Source organism: Propithecus coquereli, unplaced genomic scaffold (genome assembly GCF_000956105.1).
Source record: "Propithecus coquereli isolate 6110/MARCELLA unplaced genomic scaffold, Pcoq_1.0 Scaffold232, whole genome shotgun sequence".
NCBI classification, from domain to species: domain Eukaryota; kingdom Metazoa; phylum Chordata; class Mammalia; order Primates; family Indriidae; genus Propithecus; species Propithecus coquereli.
Genome location: NW_012147864.1, coordinates 1,327,955 through 1,353,497, shown reverse-complemented (window position 1 = coordinate 1,353,497; position 25,543 = coordinate 1,327,955). Strand labels below are relative to the sequence as shown.

The 25,543-nt window shown below is 37.6% G+C and overlaps 1 protein-coding gene across 3 annotated transcripts in view; it reads left to right on the top strand.

Moving 5' to 3' along the window:
• Positions 1–25,543, top strand: part of SEC24D (SEC24 family member D) — an 84,593-nt gene that overhangs the window by 30,484 nt on the left and 28,566 nt on the right. For all 3 annotated transcript variants that reach the window (XM_012645477.1, XM_012645475.1, XM_012645476.1), the window contains 2 exons: positions 17,502–17,640; positions 21,174–21,289. In XM_012645477.1, coding sequence (XP_012500931.1) covers positions 17,502–17,640; positions 21,174–21,289 — 255 coding nt within the window. The remainder of the gene's footprint in view (positions 1–17,501; positions 17,641–21,173; positions 21,290–25,543) is intronic.

The following is a 25,543-nucleotide window of genomic DNA, read 5'->3' as shown; positions in this document are numbered from 1 at the left end:
AAAATTGTATACCTTGAACAAAATTTAATTTTAAAAGGGTACAGTGAATAATGTAATACTCACGTGCACACCACCTATCATTAACAAGTGTTAATATTTTGTCATATTTTTCTTATGGTAATTTTCTAGAGAATTAAAACTCTGTAGCGATATATCAAGTCTCCTTTAGTTTGGCCCATTCCTTTTCATCCCTTTCTCTCCAGGGGCACACACTGTAATGAATCTGATATGTATCTTCCCTCTAAGTGTTTTTATATGTTGACTTCGTATGCAGGTATCCATGATAATATGTAGTATTGGTCTTTGCTCTTTTAAAGAGTCAAGTAATATACTTTTAAATAAGTAAAACAAGCATTCACAAGATGAAAAGGGTGTACAATGAAAAATAGGTCTTTTCCTGCCATTGCCACCTCCCCTTTTCATACTGCCCTTACCAGATGTTTGTGTTTCCTTCTGGAATAAAATATGCACACACCAGTATATAAATATCCATCCTTAAAAAATATATGTATATGTGTATATATAATGTGTGTGTGTGTGTGTGTGTGTGTGTGTGTGTGTATATATATATAAATGACAGCACAGTAAACATACTGTTCTGTACGTTTCTTTTTTCAGCTAATATGTCTGGCATTTATCCATGTTACTACCTACATAGCTGCCTCATTCTTTAAAATGGCTGGTAGCATAATATATTAATAAGAGAAATATTGCAACTGTATGTGTGGAATCGACTTCGAGATGCACACAGATTTCAAAAATGTGAAACTTATGAATCCCCAAATCAAGGAAATGTGTTCCTATAAATGTACCTGGAAGAACCATTAACGGAGCTTCTCCCAGAAGGATGGGATTGCTACGAATGTGCACCCTCTACCTTACTCGCTCCTCTGCTGTCTGAACCTTCTTAGAGTGATCTTTTTTTGTTTTCATGATCGGGAGAAGGTAACATAAATGCAGCATATATAAATAACAAAATCTTGTAGGCAGCAACTCTACTGTATATTAATATTGTGGATATATGGGCTTCATGCCCCCCGAACAATGTCAGTTGTGGGTGCACCTTGTTCGTGGCAGTGAATTTGCATGGTTTTCAGCTATACGTTAGTCAAAACCTCTCCTCTTGAGAAGGCAGACCTTGCTCAGATATGCCTGGAACTCTCGAAACTATTATAAAATCTGTAAATTTCCTCTTGTTATCACTATTTAGTTTAACAATGAAATTATTCAGTAAAACTTTTTGGAAAATAAAACCTGGTATTTCATCTTTTGGTTGAAAAAATCTTTCAAACATTAGTCCCAGCCTCCCCAAAAATGCACATACACATTTCCTATGTGTATATGGATATGGTTTCAATTTTCCAAAGTTGTTTGTTTTAACCAAATAGTACCCCTCTACCAACATGAGATCTTTTTCCTAGTGAAGACTTGTGCTGCATTTTCATCTCTGTGCTTTCCAAAGTAATAAGCAGATGAGGTTAGAGTGGCAGTTTATTTTCGAAATCTGACTTGTAAAAATAACACACTCTATTGTTTTAATGTTGCTAGAGACTCGGCCTACAGACCATGTAAATGTATTTTGACAGTACTATTTCTCTATTCAGCCTCTCTCTACAAAAAGCCTTTTCTTTTTCCTTAGACCTTCAAGAGAGAATTACTCTGAATATTCTATATTTAAGAAGAACTGCTGTCGTTTTGACAGCGTCTCCTAGTTTGAATGAAGACATTCTCTATTTAAAGAAGTACTTTTACTTTGTTGAAATATACTTAGAGGTTAAAAAAAATAAGGACTGTGAAGCTGAGTGTGATAGTTCACACCTGTAATCCTAGCACTTTGGGAAGCTGAGGTGGGAGGATCGCTTGAGGCCAGGAGTTTGAGACCAACCTAGGCAACATAGTGAGACCCCATCTTGAATGAATGAATGAATGAATGAATGACTGTGAGAGGGATGCTAAAACACCAGGAAGAGGTTCCTCAGGGGTATACGCTCAAAAAATGTCTTCCTCTTTTGGCATGTACCTGGACCTGTACTTGAAGAGCCACTGTCATTAGGAAAACCCATTGCTGCTACACTCCACCAACTAGCTGGATGGGAGTCAAGTGCTACCAAGTATTTGGGCCTTCCTGACAGATTCTCCTCTTGTGGCTTCCATAACACCTTCCTGGTGTATTTTTTTCTACCTTACAGGTGGTGAACATTTTAGTTTCCTTTGTTTTCCTGATCTCTAATTTTGGGGTTAGTCTAGGCTGGGACCCGGGATCTTCTCTCCTCTCTTTAGACCCCCTATCCCCTCCAAAGACTAAATATTACCTGTAACAGCGGCTGCTACTACTGACGAGAATAATAATAGTCAAAATTAATGACTTAATGAGCCCACTTAGAAGTTGTTAAAATACTTGGTCATTTACTTAATCCTGACATCAACCTATTTGTTATCTTCATTTCAGATATAAGGAAACTGAGGCACAGAGTTAGAGAACTTGCTGAGGTCAACAGCTACTAAATGGCAGAGCTGGGATTCCAGCCCAGGCAGTCTGGCACTGGAGTCTTTAACTCTAAGCCACTGTGTTGTTGTTCTCTCTCATTCATTCATTCATTTCTGCATCTTTAGCGTGTTCACATATGCAAATACGTCTCTGAACTCTCTCCTCGGGTATCTCATAGAAACCTCAAACTCAACATGTTTAAAAGTGAATTTTTTATCTCCACACTCTAAACCTGTTCATTCTTCCACATACCAATAAATGGCACTGTCATTTATTTAACTGCTGGAGCCAAAAACCAAAATGAAACAATTAGAGTTGAGTAATAATAGAAAGTGAGGGACATGCTTATTTTAGATATTTATAATGTATAATCAAGGAAATAACAAGTTTTAAAGTATCTTTCTTAAAGATGAATGGATTACATGAATACTGTTATTCTGCATATGAAAAGCATTTAAATTATTTTCCTCTGTCATAGATGACTTATTTTTTTTTAGGTTAATAAAATCTTAGGATTTTTATTGAGTATCTGACTAATATTGCCATCAATACTGCAATTAAAAAATCTTTCCTTAAAGAGATCCTGCTTTGGCATCTACCAAAAGAATTTATTTAGTAGGTTTTTTTTAAAGTTGGTTCCATTGTTTGACAGGTTCCAACCTTTTTAAGCATGCTATTGTGTTAGCAACAGCCTATAAAAATAAACCTAACCCAAGTAGTTTGATCAGAGAATGTTCCCTGTGAGCATTTGCTTTGGAGACGTATGCTATCTCCAAGAGGATATCTGTGTCGTCATTGTTTAACATTTCATATGTCTTACCATAAATTTTAATTTTTTTCGTGTATTTTACATGAAACCCATCCCTACATTCAATACAATTAACTATGAGCTATTTATTTAGCAAAAGTAATAGATTATGTTGTAAGCTCTTTTGTTTAGTAAACTGTTTTTCGATGTTGATACTGTATTTCAAGAACTGAAGTAGAAATAGTATAGAAGTCCAGTGCAAAAGGATTGAAGATTGTAACTTGTTTAATTTTGGATTTTCTTTCGCTAAAATAAGAAATATTTACATTTTGGACAAATACATACATCTAATTATACATGCAATTAAATAATTTCACCTATAAACCAGATGGTAGAAGATTTTACTCCATCTGTGACTAGTCTCAGGAATATCTATGTATATTTTTAGATTATAAATGGATATAATAGTCAAAGTCATTTCCTTATTGAATTAGCAAGGATAAACTTTTATCCAAGACTTTAAATTTCAGTGGATTTTTAGTCCACTACTTACTCTGTGCTAAGATCTGAGCTAGACTTTAGGGATTTGGAGAAAAACAAGACCAGTTACTCTGCATTAGACCATATAGAAAATTTTCAAGTATGCAGCGAGTTTTTGTACAATGTGAAAAAGGCTTTGATGGGGGGATAATCTTATTGTTTATATGGAACATAGTTTCAGGGAAAGTTTTACGTGAGTCATAACTTAATAAATAAGTAAGAACATTTGTCCTATTATTAAATACTGTTTAAATTCTGTCTCCTCTTAATAATTGTTCATATTCTGATAGGTTCAGTAGATGTGGAGAAGGTAACATTGGGGAGAAAAGAAAGGAATGGATGTCAGCTGATAAATGAGGTTAACAAAAAGGAAAACACTGTCGGAGAATAATCCCAACGCCAATACATTCTGTCAGGGATAGACGTCACATCTATCACTTGCAAAAGGAATTGCTGGTCACGCATTTGACTTTTCAGCCAATCTTGCTTGTATAAGTTGACATAGTGTTGGCAGAATTTCTACTGCTGTTTAAAACATCAAAGAAAAAATTCTTCTTCACTGTAGCCATTCATGTCATGATGGCTGTGTGTCGCCCTCCTTTTGGGAAGACAGCAGCTTGTAAAGTAGGTGCTATCCCACTGCTAGAGACGATGCAGCTCTAGGGTTCTGGGGCTATTAACATTGTGTAGCAAATGCATGTTACTGCTGGAACTCAGGATTCCAAATTCCAAGTTCTTTTAACTCCATCTGGCTGCACATGAGCTTGTTAAACAGAATTTCTTTTTCCAAGCTAGCTATAGTTTCAGCAATGGGCCTCTTGCCCCTCCTGCAAGCTCATGAGTTATTTTGAATTGTCTATTTTAGATTTCTTAAAGTCTTTTGACTTCAAGCTACTGCTTAGTACTCCTTGAAGATGGACTCTATCCAGATTTCAGCAGTGGGCAGGGCATATAGTAGAGGTCTTAGTTGAATAAATGGACTCTTCTCAGGGTTGGATAGACGTTTAAAAGACAAAAATAAACCAAACCACAGAATGGTGGTTGATTTCTAGGTATTTTAGGCCTCTAAATTACTATTTTTAGCACACTGTCTCATTGCTCCTTGGTAGCAGTTAGGTCTATTGATAAACATGTTGCCAATGAAGTAAAAGTTTTTATCCTACTTTGGGTATTTTCATACTTTTAAATTACTACAAACTTCACTTCTAACCCTATTTACCTCTTCAACAAACTCTGTGGGTAAAGAAAAAATCATTTGAGAGATGTTTGATGTGTTTTTTACAAGTTTATCAACACTGCTCGAAACGACAGTTTGTTCTCTTTTTTTTAATAAGAGTGGTTCTGTTTCATTATAAAAGATAGACAGTAAGACAATTAGGAAGAATTTTTGATCAAGACATTTTTAGAAACCAATAAAAATTGACTACTTTCTTCAAAGCACAATAGATATTAATAGTAACTAAATGGCGAAACACTGGATTCGGAACCGGGAGGTGATTCCAGATCTCCACTGTGCCTTGTGTTGTGACCTTGGGTCTCCATTTCCAAAAGGGAGAATATCCTATAAATATAGAGGGCTGATAGGGTCTGTGTTACTTTTCCAGTGATTATGTGGCATTCAACATGAATTACCATTCGTTTATGAAATCTTATATGTTACTAGAAATTTATGTGAACGAATGGCACAGCCCAACTGAAAACGATTTCATTTGTATTATACTTTTAGTATGATAAGTCTGGAGTATAGTATTCATGTGAAGATTGTGAGACTATGCACTTTTACATATATCCCAAATGTAGCTAGTTTAGTGATAAGTATGCTCTGAAATTAAACTGATTGCTGCATAATATCATGGCCTGTAAAAAACTTAAAGAAGACTTATAACTTAAATTATTTTTAAATGAAAGCTTTAAAAGCCAGAATTTATTTTTTAAGATGAGCATTATAGTCTTATCTGCTTTAATGCAGTATTTTTAAAGTATAAACATAAAAACTTAGAAATATAAAATGCATGTACTCAAATAGAAATGGAATCATGAATATAGCTTTTAAAATACTTTTGTTGTATAAATGTAACTTTTAAAATACCTTTGCTGTATAAATTGAATCTCATCCCTTAAGGTTTTTGGTCACTGTTTATATAGTGCTATGAGAAAGTACTATGAAAAAGTTTGGCAGCTGAAGAATAGGATGTTATCCCTTTTTAGAACTGTGTTATAGCACACACCAGACATATAGGGAGAGTCACATTTGTCAGGGCAAATATCATTAGAATTCTATTTTAAGTTACATTTTAGAAGCTAAATGCACCAAGCTTATTTTCTCAATCACAAAATCATTCATGTAAATCTTTATTTTTTTATTAAATGGATAATAGCTTCAGGAGAAACAAAATAAAACAGAAAACATTCAGCCATGCTTTAATTTTCAGCAAATCTAAGTGTGGATTTTATGACCTTCAAGGCCCTGGGGTGGAGGACCACTGGGACCCACACCAGCCGCCCTAGATGAGGGAGAAGCCACCACAGGACAGGAACCGTTTTAGAGCCTTCTTGCCACCGTTTCCATCAATTCTAAGACCTGCATTTCCTCACATGTTAACATTTCTAAAACAGGAGTATGTCTTAGAGACAAAGACTCCTAGCGTTGTATCACATTCAGTGGAAAGCTTTGGTGTTTCTTAGAATTGATGGGATTTTAGAGTCAACGAAATATGCTATTAATGTCTATATCTTGCATCATGATCCTAACGTGAGTCAAATTTTGTGGATATTTAGATAATACAAGGGCTTATGACGTATACAACTAATGTGTCCCCTGGTCATCAGGTATGAGAAAGTCAAATATTTTAAAGTTTATATTTGAAAGTTTCATAGGGGTCAAGTTCTCAAACAGTGTGTAACCTTTGTTTTTTCCTCAGGTGCTTCATGGGTATTTGCTGGAATAATTTTCTCTCAATACCCATCCTCCACTAGCCTGTCCTTTTAGTTGCTTCCGGAGGAGAACTTTCCAGGGCAACTCCCCGACCCACGTGCTCCCTGTCGCTTTCCTCATACCATGCATTGCAGTTTGCAATTTTGTGTATATGTATTTGATTAATGTCTTTCTTTAACTGGGTTCTATGAGGGTAGAGCCCACATCTGATTTTTTCTCACTAGTACATTCCCAGAAACTAAAACTATGCCTGGAACATTTTTTGCTAAATAATATTTAAGTGTGATATTTTCATCACACAATATCGTTTATTATATATTGAAGTACACTAGAATTTTCAGGACAAGTATTTTGATGAGATTTTCACCATAGAGGTCTGTGCTCAACCAAATGCTGTGTTTGATATTGAAAGATTACAAAGTAGATAAGAAAGGAACTGACGACCTAGAAGCTGAGCCGAGGCCAGGATCCTGTGTCTAGGAGTCATCTCTTTATCCAGGCATCTGCCATTTGCTTGAGTTTCCAATGAAAATATGTTGTTTCCCACACATATGTTCTTATAAAATGTAGCCATTTAGGGAGCCACTGCAAATTATTCTTGCTTTTAGACGAGATGGGGTGTGTTTAGGGTGGTATGGCCGTAGACACCAGGCCCGACCCTGCTTAGCTTCTGAGATCCGACAACATTCTGCCTTTAGTATTGCTAGCAGATAAAAACAGCTGTGCTGACTGGAGTAACAGTTGCTTAAGGAATTTCTTGGACGCTAAAATTCTTCATATGTTTCATTTTTATTTGCTTCCTCTCCAGTGTTTCTCTCAACATCATATCGCTTTGTGAAAGTATCATTGTGTGTGTGTGTGTGTGTGTGTGTGTGTGTATGTGTGTGTGCACACACGCACACACACACGGGCGCCTCTTAGGAGGAAGGAGAGGATATATGAACAATGCATGGATAAAAAGGATTGAAATCTTTAAAATGTTATTCATTTTTTGAGAAAATATGACCATCATTAACTTTTTTGAACAATATTTCTGCAAAATACAAGTAAAACAGAAGAGCCATAGTTATAAAATCTAGTGTAGGTAGACATCCTGGAACTCATCTACCACAAAGATCCCAATCTTAAACTGTAAGTTGAAGTATATCGTATTCTATCTTAGGAATGAGATTTCAGTTTCTTTCTCTTTACCACATCTCATACTTTCTTGCCCTCTACAGTTTGAAAAGTTTTTAGAAATTCTTTATTAATAAATACTTTAAACATAATTTTGTCTACATTTCATCTTTCTTGCAGGAAGAGGAAAGAAAATGTGTATTACCTCATATTTATCAATTTTTATTATCTATTTGATAAATTAAATCATCTTCCCCCTCATTTCAGTTCATTACTGATATATAATATATAAAATATATAATAAACATATAAAGTATTTCTCTAGATGCTTTTGGCTGGTTGCACATTGTTTTTAATTAAAATTTTTTCTCAAACTTTTTCTAAACCCTATTTTCAAAAACTTTCTCATGCAAATGATTTTTGGCTATTTGCCCAAATCAAAATAATACCTCACAAGAGATGATTTGCTGTATCACTGGAAGTGGCCTAGCCAGTACACAAGGCTGTCCGCCATGGATGGTTAATCACCAGTGTTTACGTTGATAACAGATTGGACTACATGTTTCTTAGAGTCCTGCATTTTTTCCCATTCTGGAAGCATTTATAGAAAAACTCCCAGAAATATTTGGATAAATGTATAGCTTCCATAGGTGTCCACTCTGAAAAGGGAAATGGTAATTTGATTTGAGTTCTGTTAGGCTTCTTTACAGAAATAGTTTTATAATTATGTAATCCTGAGATTTTAGCAATTTGTCTTACATACCATAATCTGGATAATACATAATACATTATTATTTGTTGTGATAGTTTATAAGCAGTATCCAGGAGGATTATTAATTTATATAGCCCACCTTATTTCAAAAAGGGTTTAATAATAGTCATCCATTCAGTTCAATGAATATTTATTGCTCACCCAATATGTGCCAGACACTGTTCTTGGTACTTGAGATATGTCAGTGAACACAGCCGACAAAGGTCTCTGCCCTCATGTTGCTTACATTCTAAGGGAAAGAAGCAAGACAATGAACCTGATAAAAAGATTATCTAATGTTATGGAAGAAGGAAAAAGCAGAGCAGAGTAGGGGATGACAGTTGCCTGGGAGTGGGTAGAGCAGGCGTCAGATCAAATAGGGTGGTCAGGGTAGGCCTGGTTGAGAAGGTGTTATTTAAGTACAGACCCTTGCATAGAGGAAATCTCTGGAAAGTGTTTTCATGGCCTTATAAAGAAGTGAGACAAGTGGAGGGAATACTTTGGCCAACTTGTAATTCTGCCAGGTAGACAAGGGGAGTTTGCCTCTAGGCTTATTATTTTTAACTACTTCATCTTTAGAGTAATTCACAACTTTCCTCTGAAGAACAGAAAGCTGCCAATTTTTCTGCTGTTGAAGAAACACACTTGATCCAGAGGGTTTTTAAGTCCAAAATATATTTTTTATCATCTGTAGAACATTGTGCATTGTTAGAGCAATTAAGTATGTCTTCTACAAGTTGCCTGTAATTAGACAACAAAATATAATTCTCCCATAGAGATAAAAGATAAATTATAATAGGTCAAGAATCATAAGAGATGTGGGAAAATGTTGTTCAGCTATAGAATTCTTGAATACCATAGTTCATTGAGAGGGAGCGTTTGACTCAAAAGTTTCAAACATCTGTTCTAGCAAGAAAAATAATGCTGATCTTTGCAAATATGCTCATAACTTGAAGGACTGTGTCAGCATAACCCAATCCAAACAGACCATTTTTTGTTAAAGGATTATTACCTACCATTTATAGTTTAGTCATGAACTATGACTGCCATTTGGGAATACTGATATTAAGTTGCTCTCTTAACTGCACCAGTATTTATTTTCCCTTTTGAAACTGTGGGTGCCCTCTCCCCAGGAGCAGCCCTTTCATAGACTTCAGTGCTGGATTTGATGTGACCTTCCCACCAAAAAGCCCTCCTGGCATTACAGGGCTGGGGTAGAAGGGTCACAGCTGTGTTTGCTTAAAGGCATTTTGGCCATTCCAAGAGAAGAGTCTCCTGGTGTAGTTATTTGTGCATATTTTAGGATGAACTTAGCTTATTATGGTTTATCACACCCAGATCTTCCGTGATGAAAGAACTGGCAGATATCCTCAAGCCCAAAGGTGACTTCTCTATTTTCCTTCCTTCCGTTTTTTTCCTCCCTCACTCTCTTCCTCTCTCCTTTTCATCCACTCAAATATTTATTGAGAATTGACTCTGTAATCTAGGCCCTCGGGATCCATGGTGAACGTGAGGCTTACATCATGCTGTTAAGGAATGAAGTTTTTTAGTCAGAAATTTAATTTAAAAAAAATTGGTTCACCACATTCAAAAATCTTGAGTAAAATATAGTAGATGATGAAACAAACAAAAATTCTAAAAACTCCTCATGGTAATTGTGAAACCTATGAGAGAATGTACTCATTTATAAGCAGGTTTCAAAACCTCTACCAAATGTACCATTTTTCCAAAGACATCATTTTAGTGAATGGTGAAATCTCTTAACTGTCTTCTGTCAGAATTATTACCATGTAGTAGCAACAGATTTGAGATAGGAGTGAGTGTGTGTGTGTCTGCCTGTCTGTCTGACCCTTGCCAAGTTGGGATGCTCTTACTCTACCTGGCTTTGGAGGCTCTCACCACCTCACCCCAGCCTTCCTCTTTGTGTCCCTTTGTCCCAGGTGGACTAGACTACTAGCCTGTAGCCACCAGCATACCCTGGGCTTTTCTCCCTGTGGTAAGCTGTTCTCACTGGTTGGAGTGCTTCCCCCTCTCTCTGACAGTCAGTGGACATAGAACTCATCACAGCTGCCCGGCTCTTCCTTGAGTGAAGCCTTTTGACTGCCTACCAAGAAGGGGTTTCTTCTTTGACTTGTGCCTTTTGCTTTAGAACCTATCACAAGTTTCCCTGAGCTTATGACAGTGTATGTGTGGGTATCTGATAGATATTTCACTTGTTCACTCAAAAACCGTTGACTGAGTACTTTTTGGGACACAATAGTAAACATGTTGGACCTGAGAATCACGGACTTGAGAATTTAGTCGTTCTGAAAAGTAGAACAGTGTGGTGAGTGCCATTGGGCACGAGCTAAGGCGGGAACAGGTAGCAATGAAGTGTGTCTTCTGCAGGTGGCCTGTAGTTAGCAAAATACAGCTCTCCCTTGGGGATAAAAGGGTTCTGAGGAGCCAGGTTTAGACATGGTCCTGGGTTGGGCAAGGCCTCTGGGAAGTCAGAAGAGGGAGACCCCTTCCACTGTGACAGGACAAGAGAGAGGAAAATGTCGGATAGATGCTGGTGACTCAGTGAGGGAACGTCAAGAGAGTTCCTGTCTGAGGTTTCTATTTTCTTTGCGAAGAAGGAGGCAAATTTATCGGCTAGGGAGGTGGAGGATGAAATAGGGATGCAGAGGTATAAAATAGCTCCTACTGAGAAGGAGCAGGAGAAATGACAAGAGATGATTAGAATGGTTACCAAGGAGAGCTCTCCAGTCGTAGACCATGGAGAATGGTGCCTTTCCCTGAAACTGGAAGCTTTTCTACAGAAGCAATCTGCTAGCAGTTTCTTGTACATATAGAATAAAGTAAATAGTTGAAATAAATGCGTAAGAATTCAACCTGCACCTCTGCAATTTATTGTACAAGTGACTTCCTATCACAGACCTTCCATTCCTTCCGAGCGGTGGGGATTCCCCGTGTTCCAGGGTTGTTAGCACCTCAGTATCAAATAGAGATCTTGTAAATGCAAGCATTTTAAACTATAAGTCACCATACAGATAATAGCTATGATCTTAGATTTATTGTGAAAGGTCTGAATCAGTAAAATATTTCAGGATTTTTCAATGCTGAAAGAAAAAACCCAAAACAAGAACTAACTTCCAAGTTAAAGAGATACTCAAATCTAATATAAGCTCTAGATATGGCTGTAACAATAAATTACAGACTCTGCAGTAGCATTGTTGAAGAAGAAAATTGAAAATAATTTCTCAAATGCCACTAACACTCAATCTTACAAGAGGATAATTTTCTGGAAATATAAAAATACCAAGTGTTAGCTTAAGAAGAGCCAACTAAAAACATTCTTGAAAACTACAAATATATTCTTAGAATTAATGCAATGCACTAAGTGTCTATCTATTATCAAGTTTCTTTTTAGAAGATACATGACATGATTTTTGAAAAGCATTCAGGAAATATTGTTTTATTTCACACTTATTTTTAAAAGTCTAAAGAAACAATACTTCTCTCTGATAACATTGATACAGTAAGTAGCCTATCGACCTGTGCCTGTTCTGCCACACAGGCTGACGGGATGTCATATGTGGTAAAGCTAAAGATAGAAGACACGTTCAAGCTGCTTCTCACTTCTCTTTCACGTAGAGATGACTTCACTATGTACAGTTGATACAGACTCCTTTCATTTCAGCTGCTGCACATAATCCTCTGGGAACCCGACTCTGCTCCTCCTCCAGCATGCCTAATAGTCTGAATGTTTCACATTTTTAAAGGGTAGTTGTTCCTCACAGGTTCTGGATTATCTTTTCACATACCATTTCCATGCTTCTACTTATATCCCCCAATTAATCCAAATTACCAACTGACCTCCTCTTGAGATAGTTGCAAAAAGTAAGCAGCACTCCAGTCCCAAGAAGTAGCCACATGTCAAAATGGCATTGACAATTCGAAGTCATTGCTGCCAGATGTGTATATTCACAGTGATTTACTGGGGAGTATAATCTGATATTGAATATGACCCTTTATCAAGCCGGGGGGCTGTGTCACATTTTGGCAGATTTTCTCATTTTAAATCTTCTCATCTGATTTAGGTCCTGCTATAGGAAAAATTTCTCTCCTATAACCAGCAGCTGCTTAGCTGAGGTATTTCCTTCAGGCGCTTCATAAAGTAGAATATCATTCCTGTGGGGACAACTGTATAGTCTCAGGACACTGATTGGTTTTCTAGAGACGTCTAATGAAGAAAATAACGAGAGAAAAAGGGGAAGAAGTGTACATTGAAGATGGAAAATATGTTATTTTTTTCAAAATTAGTAAATAAGTGTTAGAAGAGAGGGGAGGTCATTGGTCAAAGAGTGAGTTTGTGTGTGTGCATGTGTGTGTGTATTAGAACTTACATGAACTCTGATGCTAGAAAGTAAAGAAAGTGGGGAGTGGGGCAGATGTGAAAAGAAAGGAGAAATGGGGACAGTGTCACACGGCAGTGTCCTGGACATAGGCAAGTATAACATTACTCATTCGGGAGTTCCTGAAGTCTGGGGTGTGGCTAATCCCTCTCCCCCCTCCATCAGCCTATTGCCTGTGATTTAATGTTCCAAGAGGAAAATCATTTCTTCGTTGCAGCGACTGGCGAGTGCGCAGTGCAGCAGGCGTCGCTGTGGCTCTGTTCTTTCGCACCTGGATGGCTCACATGGAGAGCAGGGTGATGCTGGCAGCTGGCGCGTTGTGTCTCCTGGTACCCTTTGCTCCCCGGCCGTCTTTAGGTTGCTGCCTGCTGTACTTTGCGGCTGCCTATCCCAACAGCACCTCTGTTTTCCTACTGTGGTCAGGGAACAGTCAGCAGAGGATTAGAAACTTTTAAAATAAGTTTTTCTTGGCTGTTATCTTAGTAAATTTGGTACAGTCTGTACTTTCTGTACAATTTTATGCCTAATGTTTCATGTTATTTCATTTCATTTCACCCAGAATGTTTTTAAACCATTATCAAAGGTTTCTTCAAGAAAAGCAAGTTCAGTTCAATGTTGCTAGAGTTACGTGAAATGGATGCAGCCTAATTAGCTAGAGTATTTTATTACCTACTGATACACTATGGACAGCTTTGTTTTAATTTTTAGTTGCGCAGTGCCACCTACTGGATACATCATAGAAACACCTTCGTATTTTTGGCTTTCCAGGTTTGGTATTTATCTGCTTTCTGTAATTCATCACTATAATTCATCACTTTCCTAAAACAGAAAATCTATAGCCAGGTTTATGTATTCAGATTTTTATTAACAGTATAGATGCCAAAACAAAAATACATAGCCTATAAACTTTACACAAATTCTTCATGACAGATCTTTCTACATTGTGCTTCATTTTCTTTGAGCATCTGCTTTTGTTTTGGAAATACAATCTGTGAATAATTTAACATTGCCTTTCTAAGCTAAAAAGAGCTTTCGTTGTTGATGTTGTCCCAAGTGTTCTTTCTTCTCATATCCTGCTCTTTTAATTGCATTTGTGTGTGCTTGTTTGTTTGCTGTCTTTCTACCTCACTACACGTGAGCCCACAAAGGCAAACAGTATGCCCAGTACCTACTGCACAAATGTTAGACTTACCTGAGAGAATGGCAGGAATACTTGGAAAACTGATAATGTATTAAAATAAGAAAATTTCAAAAATTTTGCCGGTGGTTATTGAGAGGGTATTGATACATATTGATGTCAACTTCTTTTACATGGAAAAATAACCAAAAGTTATTTTGTTTTTTAATTCCTGATGTCATTTTAGCACTAAGCCTAATTTCTCAGTGAATGATATTCCTGCTTGTGGTCCAAAATCGATCATGGTGTTATATACATACAAAAGAGACCCATTTTATTCCGTTAAAGCATTTTAATTAAAATTAGTGCCAGTACAGTATTTGGCACACCCATGCTAATCCAAAACTACAAGGAAAAGAGGCAGATTTTTCCCCTCCCTCTTCTTTCCTCACTTCCCTATCGCTTTCATGTTGCATTAACTCACGCCACACAGGGCCAGAACAAGGACAGCCAGGTGGGCTTTTTAGAGCCATTCTCTCAGTCCTTTCCCATTTCCATTTAAGAGAAGAACAAAAGAGAAAGAGCAGACAGGGATATACTAGGAGCCACAGATTTTTAAGCACATTTATAGACAAAATTTTTAAGACCTCAAGTATTTCTGAAGTAAACATAATGGTAAGGAGAAAAAACAGCTTAGGGAATGTTTTGGAAAGTAATTTGATTGAAGAAAAAGCTATATACACTAAGCTTGAGCTCAGAGGAAAAATGAGATTAGCTATGAGTGAGCTCATACGCACTACTGCAGGGCAGATAAGCAGACGTCCGGAGTGAGCAGAGGGAAATCTCTGATGGTTTTCAGCATGGCCTGAGAGAGATGAAACAAGACAGTGTAATTTAGAAACCCTTGCCCTGTTGCCTGAAAATAAAATGTAAACAGTTAAAAAGCTTTTAACATTCTTTACTGTCACCTCTGTTGTCTGAATGCCTTACTTACCTATTCATCATCTGGCTTCCAAAAGAGTAAAAATGGGGGGAAAAAAGTGCAAGTGTATTTAATAGCGTAGATACAGTCATGACTTGACTCTAGTTTATTGCTAGACGTTCATTTTTCAGTTCGGCAAGTTTGAATCTGCCAGGACTGGAATGCTTAGGTGTTAGTTGCCGACAATTTCACAGTAATTTTAGGCTGGGCCTGCCTTTGAGCAAATCATATCAGTAATCATAAGGTCAAATTTCTTTCCATTACCTCTGGCTTGTGTAGCAAATAATTGCATCATGTTTTGTTTCTAAAGTCTCTCAGGGAATTTATTATAGCCTTTGAACTCTTTGAAAATAAAAGGATGAGAAAAGTAAACTTGGCTAAGTGAATGCAAATTGTAGAATTTCTCCCTATTTTAACTCCTGAAAGCATCTCCTGATCTCAGAGGTTGCAGCTGAGAGCAGAACGTAACCACAGGCATGACTGCTCATTGGACTTTTGATCCAGAAGAAGCTACCTGATCAGTACAATTTTTGTTTTTTTGTTGTCTTTCACTTTACACTTCTAGTTCTCCATTCATTGTCCTAAGAATCTCTTTTTATACCTGCATCTTTTTGCTTCCTTCTTGTTCCCTCAGATCATTTCTTATTACCAGCTAAAGAGAATAAGCATTTGTCACTTTATACGTTTCAAACTAAAGGTTTGTATAAAAGAGCATTGTGATTTCGATACTAGATTGTATCAAAATCTCCTGAAAAAGGTAAACAGATTCTCCATCTTCTCGATCATTTTTATAATAACATTTTACAGTAACTGACAAGTTAGCCTTCAGGAACTCAAACCTATCTTATGCTTATCCAGCTATAACTCTTCTATGAAACTCTGTCCTGAGCTGAGCAGTTTGAGAGAGGACAGGTCGTTCTGGTTAGAAATGATGTTGCAGCTGTTTTGTGCCGGGCACAGTGCTCTGTGCTGCACACACATTACTCATCTCATCCCCATCACGGCCCTACCAGTGGGGCACCGGAGCTGTGCCCACGCCGTGGGTCACAGAGGCCATAAGCAAGAAAATCCAATCCGTCTTCTGGCTGCCTTGAGGCAAGAGGTTGGGGAGAGGGCAGCGCAGAGGCAGTGAGGAATGATTTAGAATTTTTTTTTTAATCTCTTCCCTGATTCCTTTACGTTTTGTACTAAACCTATTTTTTCTGCTCTGAGACTTCACAACTCATTTCTGAAACCTCTGCAGGGCATCAGTTTTCACACTGAACATCTGGTCAGGGACAAAGAGGGATCTCAGTTTTCTAATTAGGGCTGGAACAGAAAATGGCCTGACGGCTCCTCTGCACCCTACCTGCCTCCTGCTCTTCAGGCCTCCTGGGAAAAGCAGTTGGCTTTACATCTTTTTCGTTAAAGAAAAATTTAATTAACATGCCAAACTACAATTCTCAGGCTTTTCTTAAAATGTTATCTTTAAGGAGATTTATAAAAACAAGAAGGATCTTTGTGGTTTGATTCCAAAAGCCGGAAAAGTTGAAAAACAAAGACAACATCTTGTTGCCATAAATTCATGTGTTATCAAGAAAGGCATCTTTACTGTCTTGGGACAAATGCTAAAAGTTAAGAGTTTCTTAATGAGTGCCATTAGAAGACTTTTCAAATTATAATTATACTGCCTAGAAATCCTATTTCTAATAGGACTTGTAATGCTGAGCATTTTTACTTTAAAACTGTAAAAGATGTTTAATGGTTTCGACGCATGTTTATGAGGAAGAAGCAGTGGGATGGTTTATTTTTTCAGTTCTGGCAAGGCATAAGCAGCCACTCTGAGAGTGCTCTGTGAAACATTTGTCATCTGATACAGTAACAGAAGGAGCAAATCGACCGCCGTACCTAAATGAGTCAACATTATTGCATATTTTTTCAGATACTTGCATTCTGAAAGAAATATCTTGTATGCTTTGAGGGAACTGTCTAAACAGCATACTGCTATGCAAACTGGGGCTTTCAAAAGCATACCCAGTTCTCTTCTTTATTTATAATCTACGAACAAACTTAGCAAAATGTGTGATGCAAGGTGTCCAGGGCATTTTTAACATAAGCATAGTTAAGTATTATTACCACCATTACATATTATTTCTCTCTCCACACACATATTGGTAAATATACATACACATGTAGACATAAATACACGTGTATTTATGTATGTTTGTAAATGAGATACAAATTTAAATTAATTTTTGTTTGGGTATTGTGGACAACATCTTGTTGCTATAAATTCGTGTGTCATCAAGAAAGGCATCTTTACAGTCTTGAGACAAATGCTAAAAGTTAAGAGTTTCTTAGTGCCATGAGAAGACTTTTCAAATTATAATTATACTACCTAGAAATCTTATGCCCATCTATTCATTTAATCTTACTTCCTTCTTATAGACGCCCCTTTTCTTGGTAAACCATGGAGAGAACGGGCCGGTCCGATGCAACAGGTGCAAGGCCTACATGTGCCCGTTTATGCAGTTCATCGAGGGAGGAAGGAGGTATCAGTGTGGATTTTGCAACTGTGTGAATGACGGTAAGTGGTGCCTTTAAATGCTGTTTGTGAAAGATTTTTATTAAATAAAATATACTTCTTAGCTCAGGAAAAAACAGATTTTTTTTTTCTTCTATATAGTACCTTCTTCTTTATGATTTTCCTAGAAGGAAATCAACTAGAACGTGTTCCGTTTGGAAAATCCAAGCTGCTCTTAGCTTACATAACTGTATGAGCAGCACATGGAAGTTGTGATGTTTCCTACAAAAGAAAACTCAAAAGTAGGAGGAAAAATTTATTTCTTAACCTCCTTCCACAAAGCCTCAGTTGAAGACAAATGAGATTTTACCTCTTGTTTACAGAGAGTAAACCTGGAGGCTTTTCCTCTGTTGTCGTTCCTCAGGGTTATTTTTGAACGTGAGCTCATCAACATTTAGGAAAAGCTCAGGTATAACTAAGGGCTTTAATACTTGGACAGATTTTTTCACTCTGAATAAATGTCGGACTGTTTAAGGAGAAGAAATATTATTACAAAGGGCTTTCCCATATTGACTATATTTTCAGTTTCATTCCAGTATAAATGCACTGATGTTGAAAAAAACTGCAAACTTGCCAAAAGTGTTCTCAGATTAATTAAATTTATAACATGTCTCTATACTTTTATTTTTTTATCTTTATTTTTTTTAGAGACAGGGTCTTTGTCACCCACGCTGGAGCACAGTGACATGATTATAGCTCACTGCAGGCTCGAGCTCCTGGGCTCCCGTCGTCCTCCTGCCTCAGCCTCCTCAGTAGCTGGGACTGCATGTGCATGCTCTGCAGCACCATGCCAGGCTAATTTGTTTTTTGTAGAAACAGAATCTCACTGTGTTTCCCAGTCTGGTTTGAGGCTCTTGGCCTCAAGCAATCCTCCCAAGTTCTGGGATTGCAGGCATGAGCTACCACGCCTGACTTCTATATTTTTAATTCTTTGGTGTTGAATGAAGCACATACTCAGGCTAAGAACATTCCCACACTCATTTACATTTATAGATTTTATTTTGAACCATGTGATGATTATTAGAACATAAGTTTTCTATGGGTTTTTCTCTCTTCCTTATCTTTGTAGACATGCTTCCCTGTAGGTATTCAGATCTGAAGACTGTCTGCCTGTGAACCTTGTCTCCCATGGGTGCTGGCTGCTCCCTAATGACACCCAAGCTTGGCACAGTATTTAGCACATGTCATTGCCTTCATGGCCACTTGGCCCCGTGTGTGTTCTCTGGTGGGAGGACACTGCTCGCCTCCTTGTTTTCCTGCCCCCTTGTCACACACAGTTCATGGCTTTACCCAACTTAGGGTGCCAGAGACTGACACCGTGAGTCTTTCTCATGAAGACCTTTGGTCATTTCCTAAAAATAACTTGTGGAATTGAATCATTGGCTTCTAGGCTCATCTCAAAGACTGTGGTGTGGGCCTCTTGGAACGTCTCTCTCCGTGCACCAGCTGTGGCTTCCACTGAGTGCAAAGTAGATGTCCCAGTGAGACCAGATTCCCTTAGTTCTCCTCCCTTGTCTCTCTTTCCAAGGAAGATCTTGTTTCACTTTTCATCCTGGATGAAATCTGCAAACAAATCCTTGGCTATCACTTGACCTTAGGACCTGGATCAGGAACCCTGTGACAGTTCACTTCTCTGTGCTTTAGTTTTGGGGGGAAAAGTCATGAGAGGGCAGAGGCTTCTCCCACACTGTTTGAATGGGGTCCTCCACCAAGACCAACAGCTCCTCAGTGTCTTCACCCAGGCCCTCAGCTTTCTTAGGGAGGGGATCAGAAATTTACCCAGCACGCAGAGCAGCAAGGATCTTCAGTTTGCTGTGACTCCCTGGCCTCACACCAGAAGTGTCAGCTCAGAGCTTAAAAGGCCTGGCCACTTGCCAGTAGAGAAAAGCCACTCAGATTTCTTGTGTCTCCACACAACAGGGTCTGCTCCCTTGGGTGTCCACTCCTAGGAGGCTGCCATGTTTACTTTCCAATATTATTATTCCAATATTATTATTCACACTGGGCTCAAATATTTGTTACTACAAGGGAGCCAGACTCCCTTAGATTTATGTTGCCACCTACATTCTTCATTTAGATTTAGCGAAGACAGAGGTTTGTTGGAGTTAGAAGCCAGCAGCCTTGGTCCCATGGTTCCACTCTCATTTCCCTGCAAAATGTCCAGGGACTGCCCAGTGGGGAGAATGTTAGGTCAGAGGCATGCAGGGAGACAGAGTCGTATGGCAGTGCCTAATTTATGATGTGACTTGAATTTTGGTTTATAAAAGATGACAGATAATATTAAATGCTAGTGAATATAAAATTAATTTTAAAAGGAAACAATTCACATTACATGTAGATGCGTGGGTGTGATGAATTATAGGTTATACGATACAGCAATTACTGTAACACACATCCTAAGACAGCCAAGGCTGCATCTCATCTAAATGTATTAATAACAAAGTAGCAATTTAAGACCCTCAAAGTTTATTACCTCAGCTGAGCCTGTCAGTTTCCACTTCTGTAATCTTTTCAAGATGTTGAATTATCCAAATTCAGAGATGCACATATGAACCTTATAAAACTTGTTTTAAAGGAAATGGCCATGATATGGAAAGAACACAAAACAATCAAGCCTCAGTGATTTTTTTTAAAACTCCAACCTAAGAAAACAGTCCTGTTGTAATCCTCATGTCAGTTTTACAACTAAAAATAAAGAATGCTGAATTGTTGGTTTAAAAACAAAAAGTATTACTTCTGTGGTTTTTACAAATGGTAATGTTGTTCTTTACAAAGTGCTTAAAACCAGAGCATTGCTCGTTTTTTCTAAATAACTTGTGTTGGCAGTGGTTTAGCAGCCCTGTTAATCTCAAGGCAACAGGAGTTCATTTTCACAGAGATACCAGGCCATATTTGTCCAAGTGTTCAGTATGTGACTCATAAGTGTGCCTGTGCTGTTGGATGACTTCCAGGTCTTTGCCAGAACTAACCTTCTGAGACATTTGAATCAAATTAGAGATCCTCGGTAGTCTTTCCCTAATACAGTCATCCTCTCCACTCTTAAGCCCAAACATTAAAAGATTACCATGCACACTCCCCGTGGTTTAAGACATCTCTTAATTAAAGCATAATAAATATTGTAGTTAATAATATAATCCAGATAACTCATGTTTATTTTTGTTAGGTATATTAAAAATTCAAATAGAAAAGTCAGAATTCTTTTTAAAAAGATAATTTAATAGAGACAATTCAGTTTGGGTTGTGACAACTTAAGAACACTAGTACGTTTATCCCTGTTTTTCTAGGATGGTCTAAGTCATAAATGCTCATTGTCATCAATAACTTGTAGAAGAGTCAAGAAGATTTTTCAGAAAATGCTCGTGCTTTCCAAAACATGTTTTTGAAATAGTGGATGTTTAGAATATACTACATTCCAACTTTAAAATACTTTTCTTCTTAAACTAACTCCTTTCTTCCTATAATAAATTTTGAGAACTTATTAAATCGTCTGTGTTTATGAAAACAAAAGATTTCCTTTCCTGTTTTGTTTTTCTTAGTTCCACCATTCTATTTCCAACATCTGGACCACATTGGAAGAAGACTGGACCACTATGAGAAACCAGAGTTATCTCTGGGATCTTATGAATATGTTGCTACTTTGGATTACTGCAGAGTAAGTGTTCCCAGGACTTCAAATGTTTACACATTGATGTCAAATTTGAGTGAATAACTTTCATACGTAAAGAACTTACTCTTGATTCACAAACAAAGCATTTTGGTGGTGCCGTGGGATGTAGAAAGGCCTAAGACACAGATCTGGTCTTCAGGTCATTAACGTGATTCAGTGGCTAAACCATCCATTGGAGTGATTGTTTTCAAAAATTGATATGTGGTGCCAGAAATAGAAAATAATTTTTATCGACCTGCTAGATAGACTATCCTGGGTTCGTAATGCAACAGTTCCATACAGTGCCTCTGCCTCACTCGTTTTGTCAATAACCTCACAAAAACTTCCCTTCCAAGGCAAAAGCTCCACCAAAGTGGTCGGGGGGACCACTGATGTGTTTCTGTGCCCCTTCTCCACTGTAGTTCGCTGCACGGCCGTTTAGGCTGTCGGAATCCCCCTTGGACTCGGGATCCCCCTCAGCAGCCTGGCCTCTGGTTTCCCTGCTCTGAAATGTAACCATGAGACTCCCTCACTACCTTCCACAAACCTCCATTGGTTCTTTCTTTTCTAAAAAACTAAGTTAAAAACGTTTAGCCTTCCTTATAAGGCCATTCATTATTTGGACCCCAAACTACCACCTCAGCTGTATCTTCAATTGTACAAAACTCTCACCACATGCTCTGACCCATCAGCCCCTTTGACAACACCGTGCCTTTATATGAGAGGTTCTTTTGACTGGAATATCTTTCCAGTTTCCTGTCACATCTATACATACCCTAGCTGGAAAACTCCTACTTATTCTGTAATGCCTGGCTGAAATTTTATTGTGTGTGTGCACGTGTATGCACACAAAACTTTCTCTGTCCTCATCATGGTAGATATTGCAACTTGTGTTTTTTCATAGAATTTGGTCTATGTCTCTCTTTTAGCAGTTATCCTCATGGAATTGAAATCTTGCGTATCTGCCCTCTGAGTAGATTCTGATATCTTCAGGGCCCCAATCTCGTCCTAGTCGTCTTTGTGACATTTACCACAGTATCTGGCCCAGGGTGGGCAGTTGATCAATATATGTAGAATGAATGAATGAATGAGTAAATTTGCAAATGTATTACTGTTCCCAGGACGTGCTGTTTCCCTTCTCCAGTGTCACAGTGATAATGACGTCATTATGGGTACCTCGCAGGGCTTTAAAACTTTTTGGTGACTTGAAAATCACATCTTCCTGGGTTTCAGCTCAGATTTCAGTTTATATCTGAAGCACCCTGTATGGACTTGAAGAAACAGGGCCATTCTGACTTATTTTCTTACTTTCTCTTCTAAAAATGAATGCTCAATTTCCAGAAAAACAGCCTCCGACCCACAGATTTCTTTCTTAGATATTTGCTGGGGGACCAGTACACGTGTTGAATGTAGATTATAATGAATATTTTTCCTAACTAGAATTTTTTTCAATTGACTAGATCTTGAAATTTTTTTCAGTTAACATAACTTACTGCATTTATTTTATTGTTTTATATGATTGTTTTACACTAAATTGCATAGAACTAATTATTAAAGAAAACTTAGTGCTTTATTAGTTTAAAATGTCACATTTAAACATTTAGGGAAATTTAGGAACATTTTTAGTACAAATGCTTTATTTAAGGCAAGAAACATGTCCTAAAGTACAATTACTTTTGGATATAGTTTATTTGTAACTTCTGTTGACTGAAGGAGAGTCATTAGGCAATACATAAATATTTAATGTTCTAATTAAATGTACTAAAGCATTGTAACTAGTGATAGAAAACTTATTCACTGATCTTTGCAATCATAGTATAAATCTAACCATATCCTGAATTTCCAGTTCTCTGCCAAAAAGGCTACATTATCTTGATTTTATGCTTTTTTAGTAGAAACTTAGGCAGCGAGTCAAATCTATTCCTGGGAACAAAAGTCTTAGTATCTTCAAACTCTTATCTGGAAATATTCCAGAAGTCTAATTGATGGGAAATGTCACCCAGCAAGCAAATAAAAATCATACATTTTGAAGAACTTTTCTAAGTTTAATCTTTCTCTTATTGTTCCAAGTAGGGTTCATAATAAATATGCTATACATATCCTTAAATTTAATTATAATTTAAAATGTAAATAAAATATAATAATGAGTTGGCTTAGGGATTTCGATGATGAAAAAGAGCTTATTAATTTGTATGTGTGTTTTTTAACACCACACACACTGAAAAGGGAATTACAAAATCACATTTTCCCTATTCATTTTAGTTTAATGTCAATTTTAGATAATAAAATTAACATTTATTGAACATTTACTGTGTGTCAGACTCTATGCTAAATTCTTTCTACGTATTGTATCATTTAGTTCTCACAGTGAATCCATGTGGTGAGTACCACCATTATATGAGGAAACTGAGGCTTAGTGAGCTTAAGTGCCCATCTTAGGTCATTCGTCTGGAAAGTGATGGAGCCAGACTGACAGCCGTGTCTGTGTGATCACAGAACCCCTATTCCCTATCAGTACACTGTGGATGTGTGGGCACGTCTTCACAAAATCACCCTGGATTCCCCTGGGAAAAAAGACCTCAGCTCTGTCAAATGACTGAGAATTTATCATTTATGTTTATGGACTATGTTTGTATATAAGGTGTACCTGAAATGTGAAATCTTCTTCCAAGTCAGCCTTTTTTTTCATGAATAAAAATACACTTTCTTCACTTAGTTCTAATTCACTTTGACATTTATTGGATGCCTGACATGTCTAAGGCACTTGTCTGTGTGCTGTGAGTGATACCAAAATTAGCAAGATGATAAACCTGCTTTCAAGGTACTTCACCATGTTTAGGCCTGATAAGAAACATACATAATTATGCTGTAAACGCAAATGTGATAAATGCTGTAAGAGTAGAATAATCAGAGTGCCATAAGAAAACAGGGTTGGGAAGGCTTTGAAGAGGAAGTGACACGTGAGCTGGTTAAACCATGAGCAGAGTATCCGCATGTGAAATGGAAGCGGGGCTGAACGGTGAGCAGAAACAGTTCACAAAGGCATTGACAGTTCAGTCGGATTTCTTTAGGGGCTGGGCAGACTTCAGAGATGAGTCCTGTGGACCTACTGTGGAGGCTAGGATAATTAGAGAGAAAATTCTCCTTTCCCCCAGTTTTCCAGCCAAATTCTTGGCTCGGGCCCACTAATCTGTGACTCGTGGACATAGATGTTTTGAAAATGGCAACACTTAGATTGTTAAGAGAATGTATATTGGGAATAGGGGAAGTAAAGCTGGGAAATTGTTTTGAGACACAGTCTATCTTTTTACTTTCCACTGGGCCTAGCATCATATCTTTGACCTCTTAGGTTTTTATACATGTTTGTTAAATGAATATTATGGCGAGTCTTGAATTCCAGGCCACCGAAGAACTTATGTTAATTTAGTGGGCCGTGAGGACAATGAAAGGTAAGGACGACTTTTCCATCCGTGGATCCATCCATCCATGCATTCACTCACTCAAACAATCAGCAGTTACTGAGCAGTCTTTTTAGCGCCCAGCTCTGTGCTGGGCTCTGAGGACCTAGCAAACCTCCTGTTCTTAGAGGAGGTAGTATTGGGATCTGCATTTTGCCTTAGTTTATTCTGACAGCAGTCTGTACAGTGAAAGGAGAGAGATTAGAGGCAAGAGTGCATTAGAAGCTGGTGTAGTAATCCAAGTAGGAGAAAATGAGGGTAGTATGACAGTTCCTCAAAAAATTAGAAATGGAATTACCATATGACCAGCAATCCCATTTCTGGTTATAGACCCAGAATAATTAAAAGCAGAGTCTCAAAAACATATTTGTACATCCATGTTCACAGCAGCATTATTGACAATAGCCAAAAGGTGGAAGCAACCAAGTGTCTATTAACAGATGAATGGATAAACAAAATGTAGTTTATACATACAATGGAATATTATTTAGCCTTAAAAAGGATGAATGTTGAAGAAATTATGCTAAGTGAAATGTTGTATGATTCTACCTATATAAGGTAGTCAAACTCATGGAGACAGAAAGTAGGATGTTGGTTGCCAGGTGTTGGAGAAGGGGAATGGAGGTTGTTTAATGGGTACAGAGTTGCAGTTTTGCAAGATGAAAAGAGTTTTGTGATGGATGGTGGTGATGGTTGCACAACAATGTGAACGCACTTAATACTACTGAGCTGTACACTTAGAATGGTTAAGATGGTGATTTTTATGTTATGTTTCCTTTACCCCAACTAAAACTAATTAAAA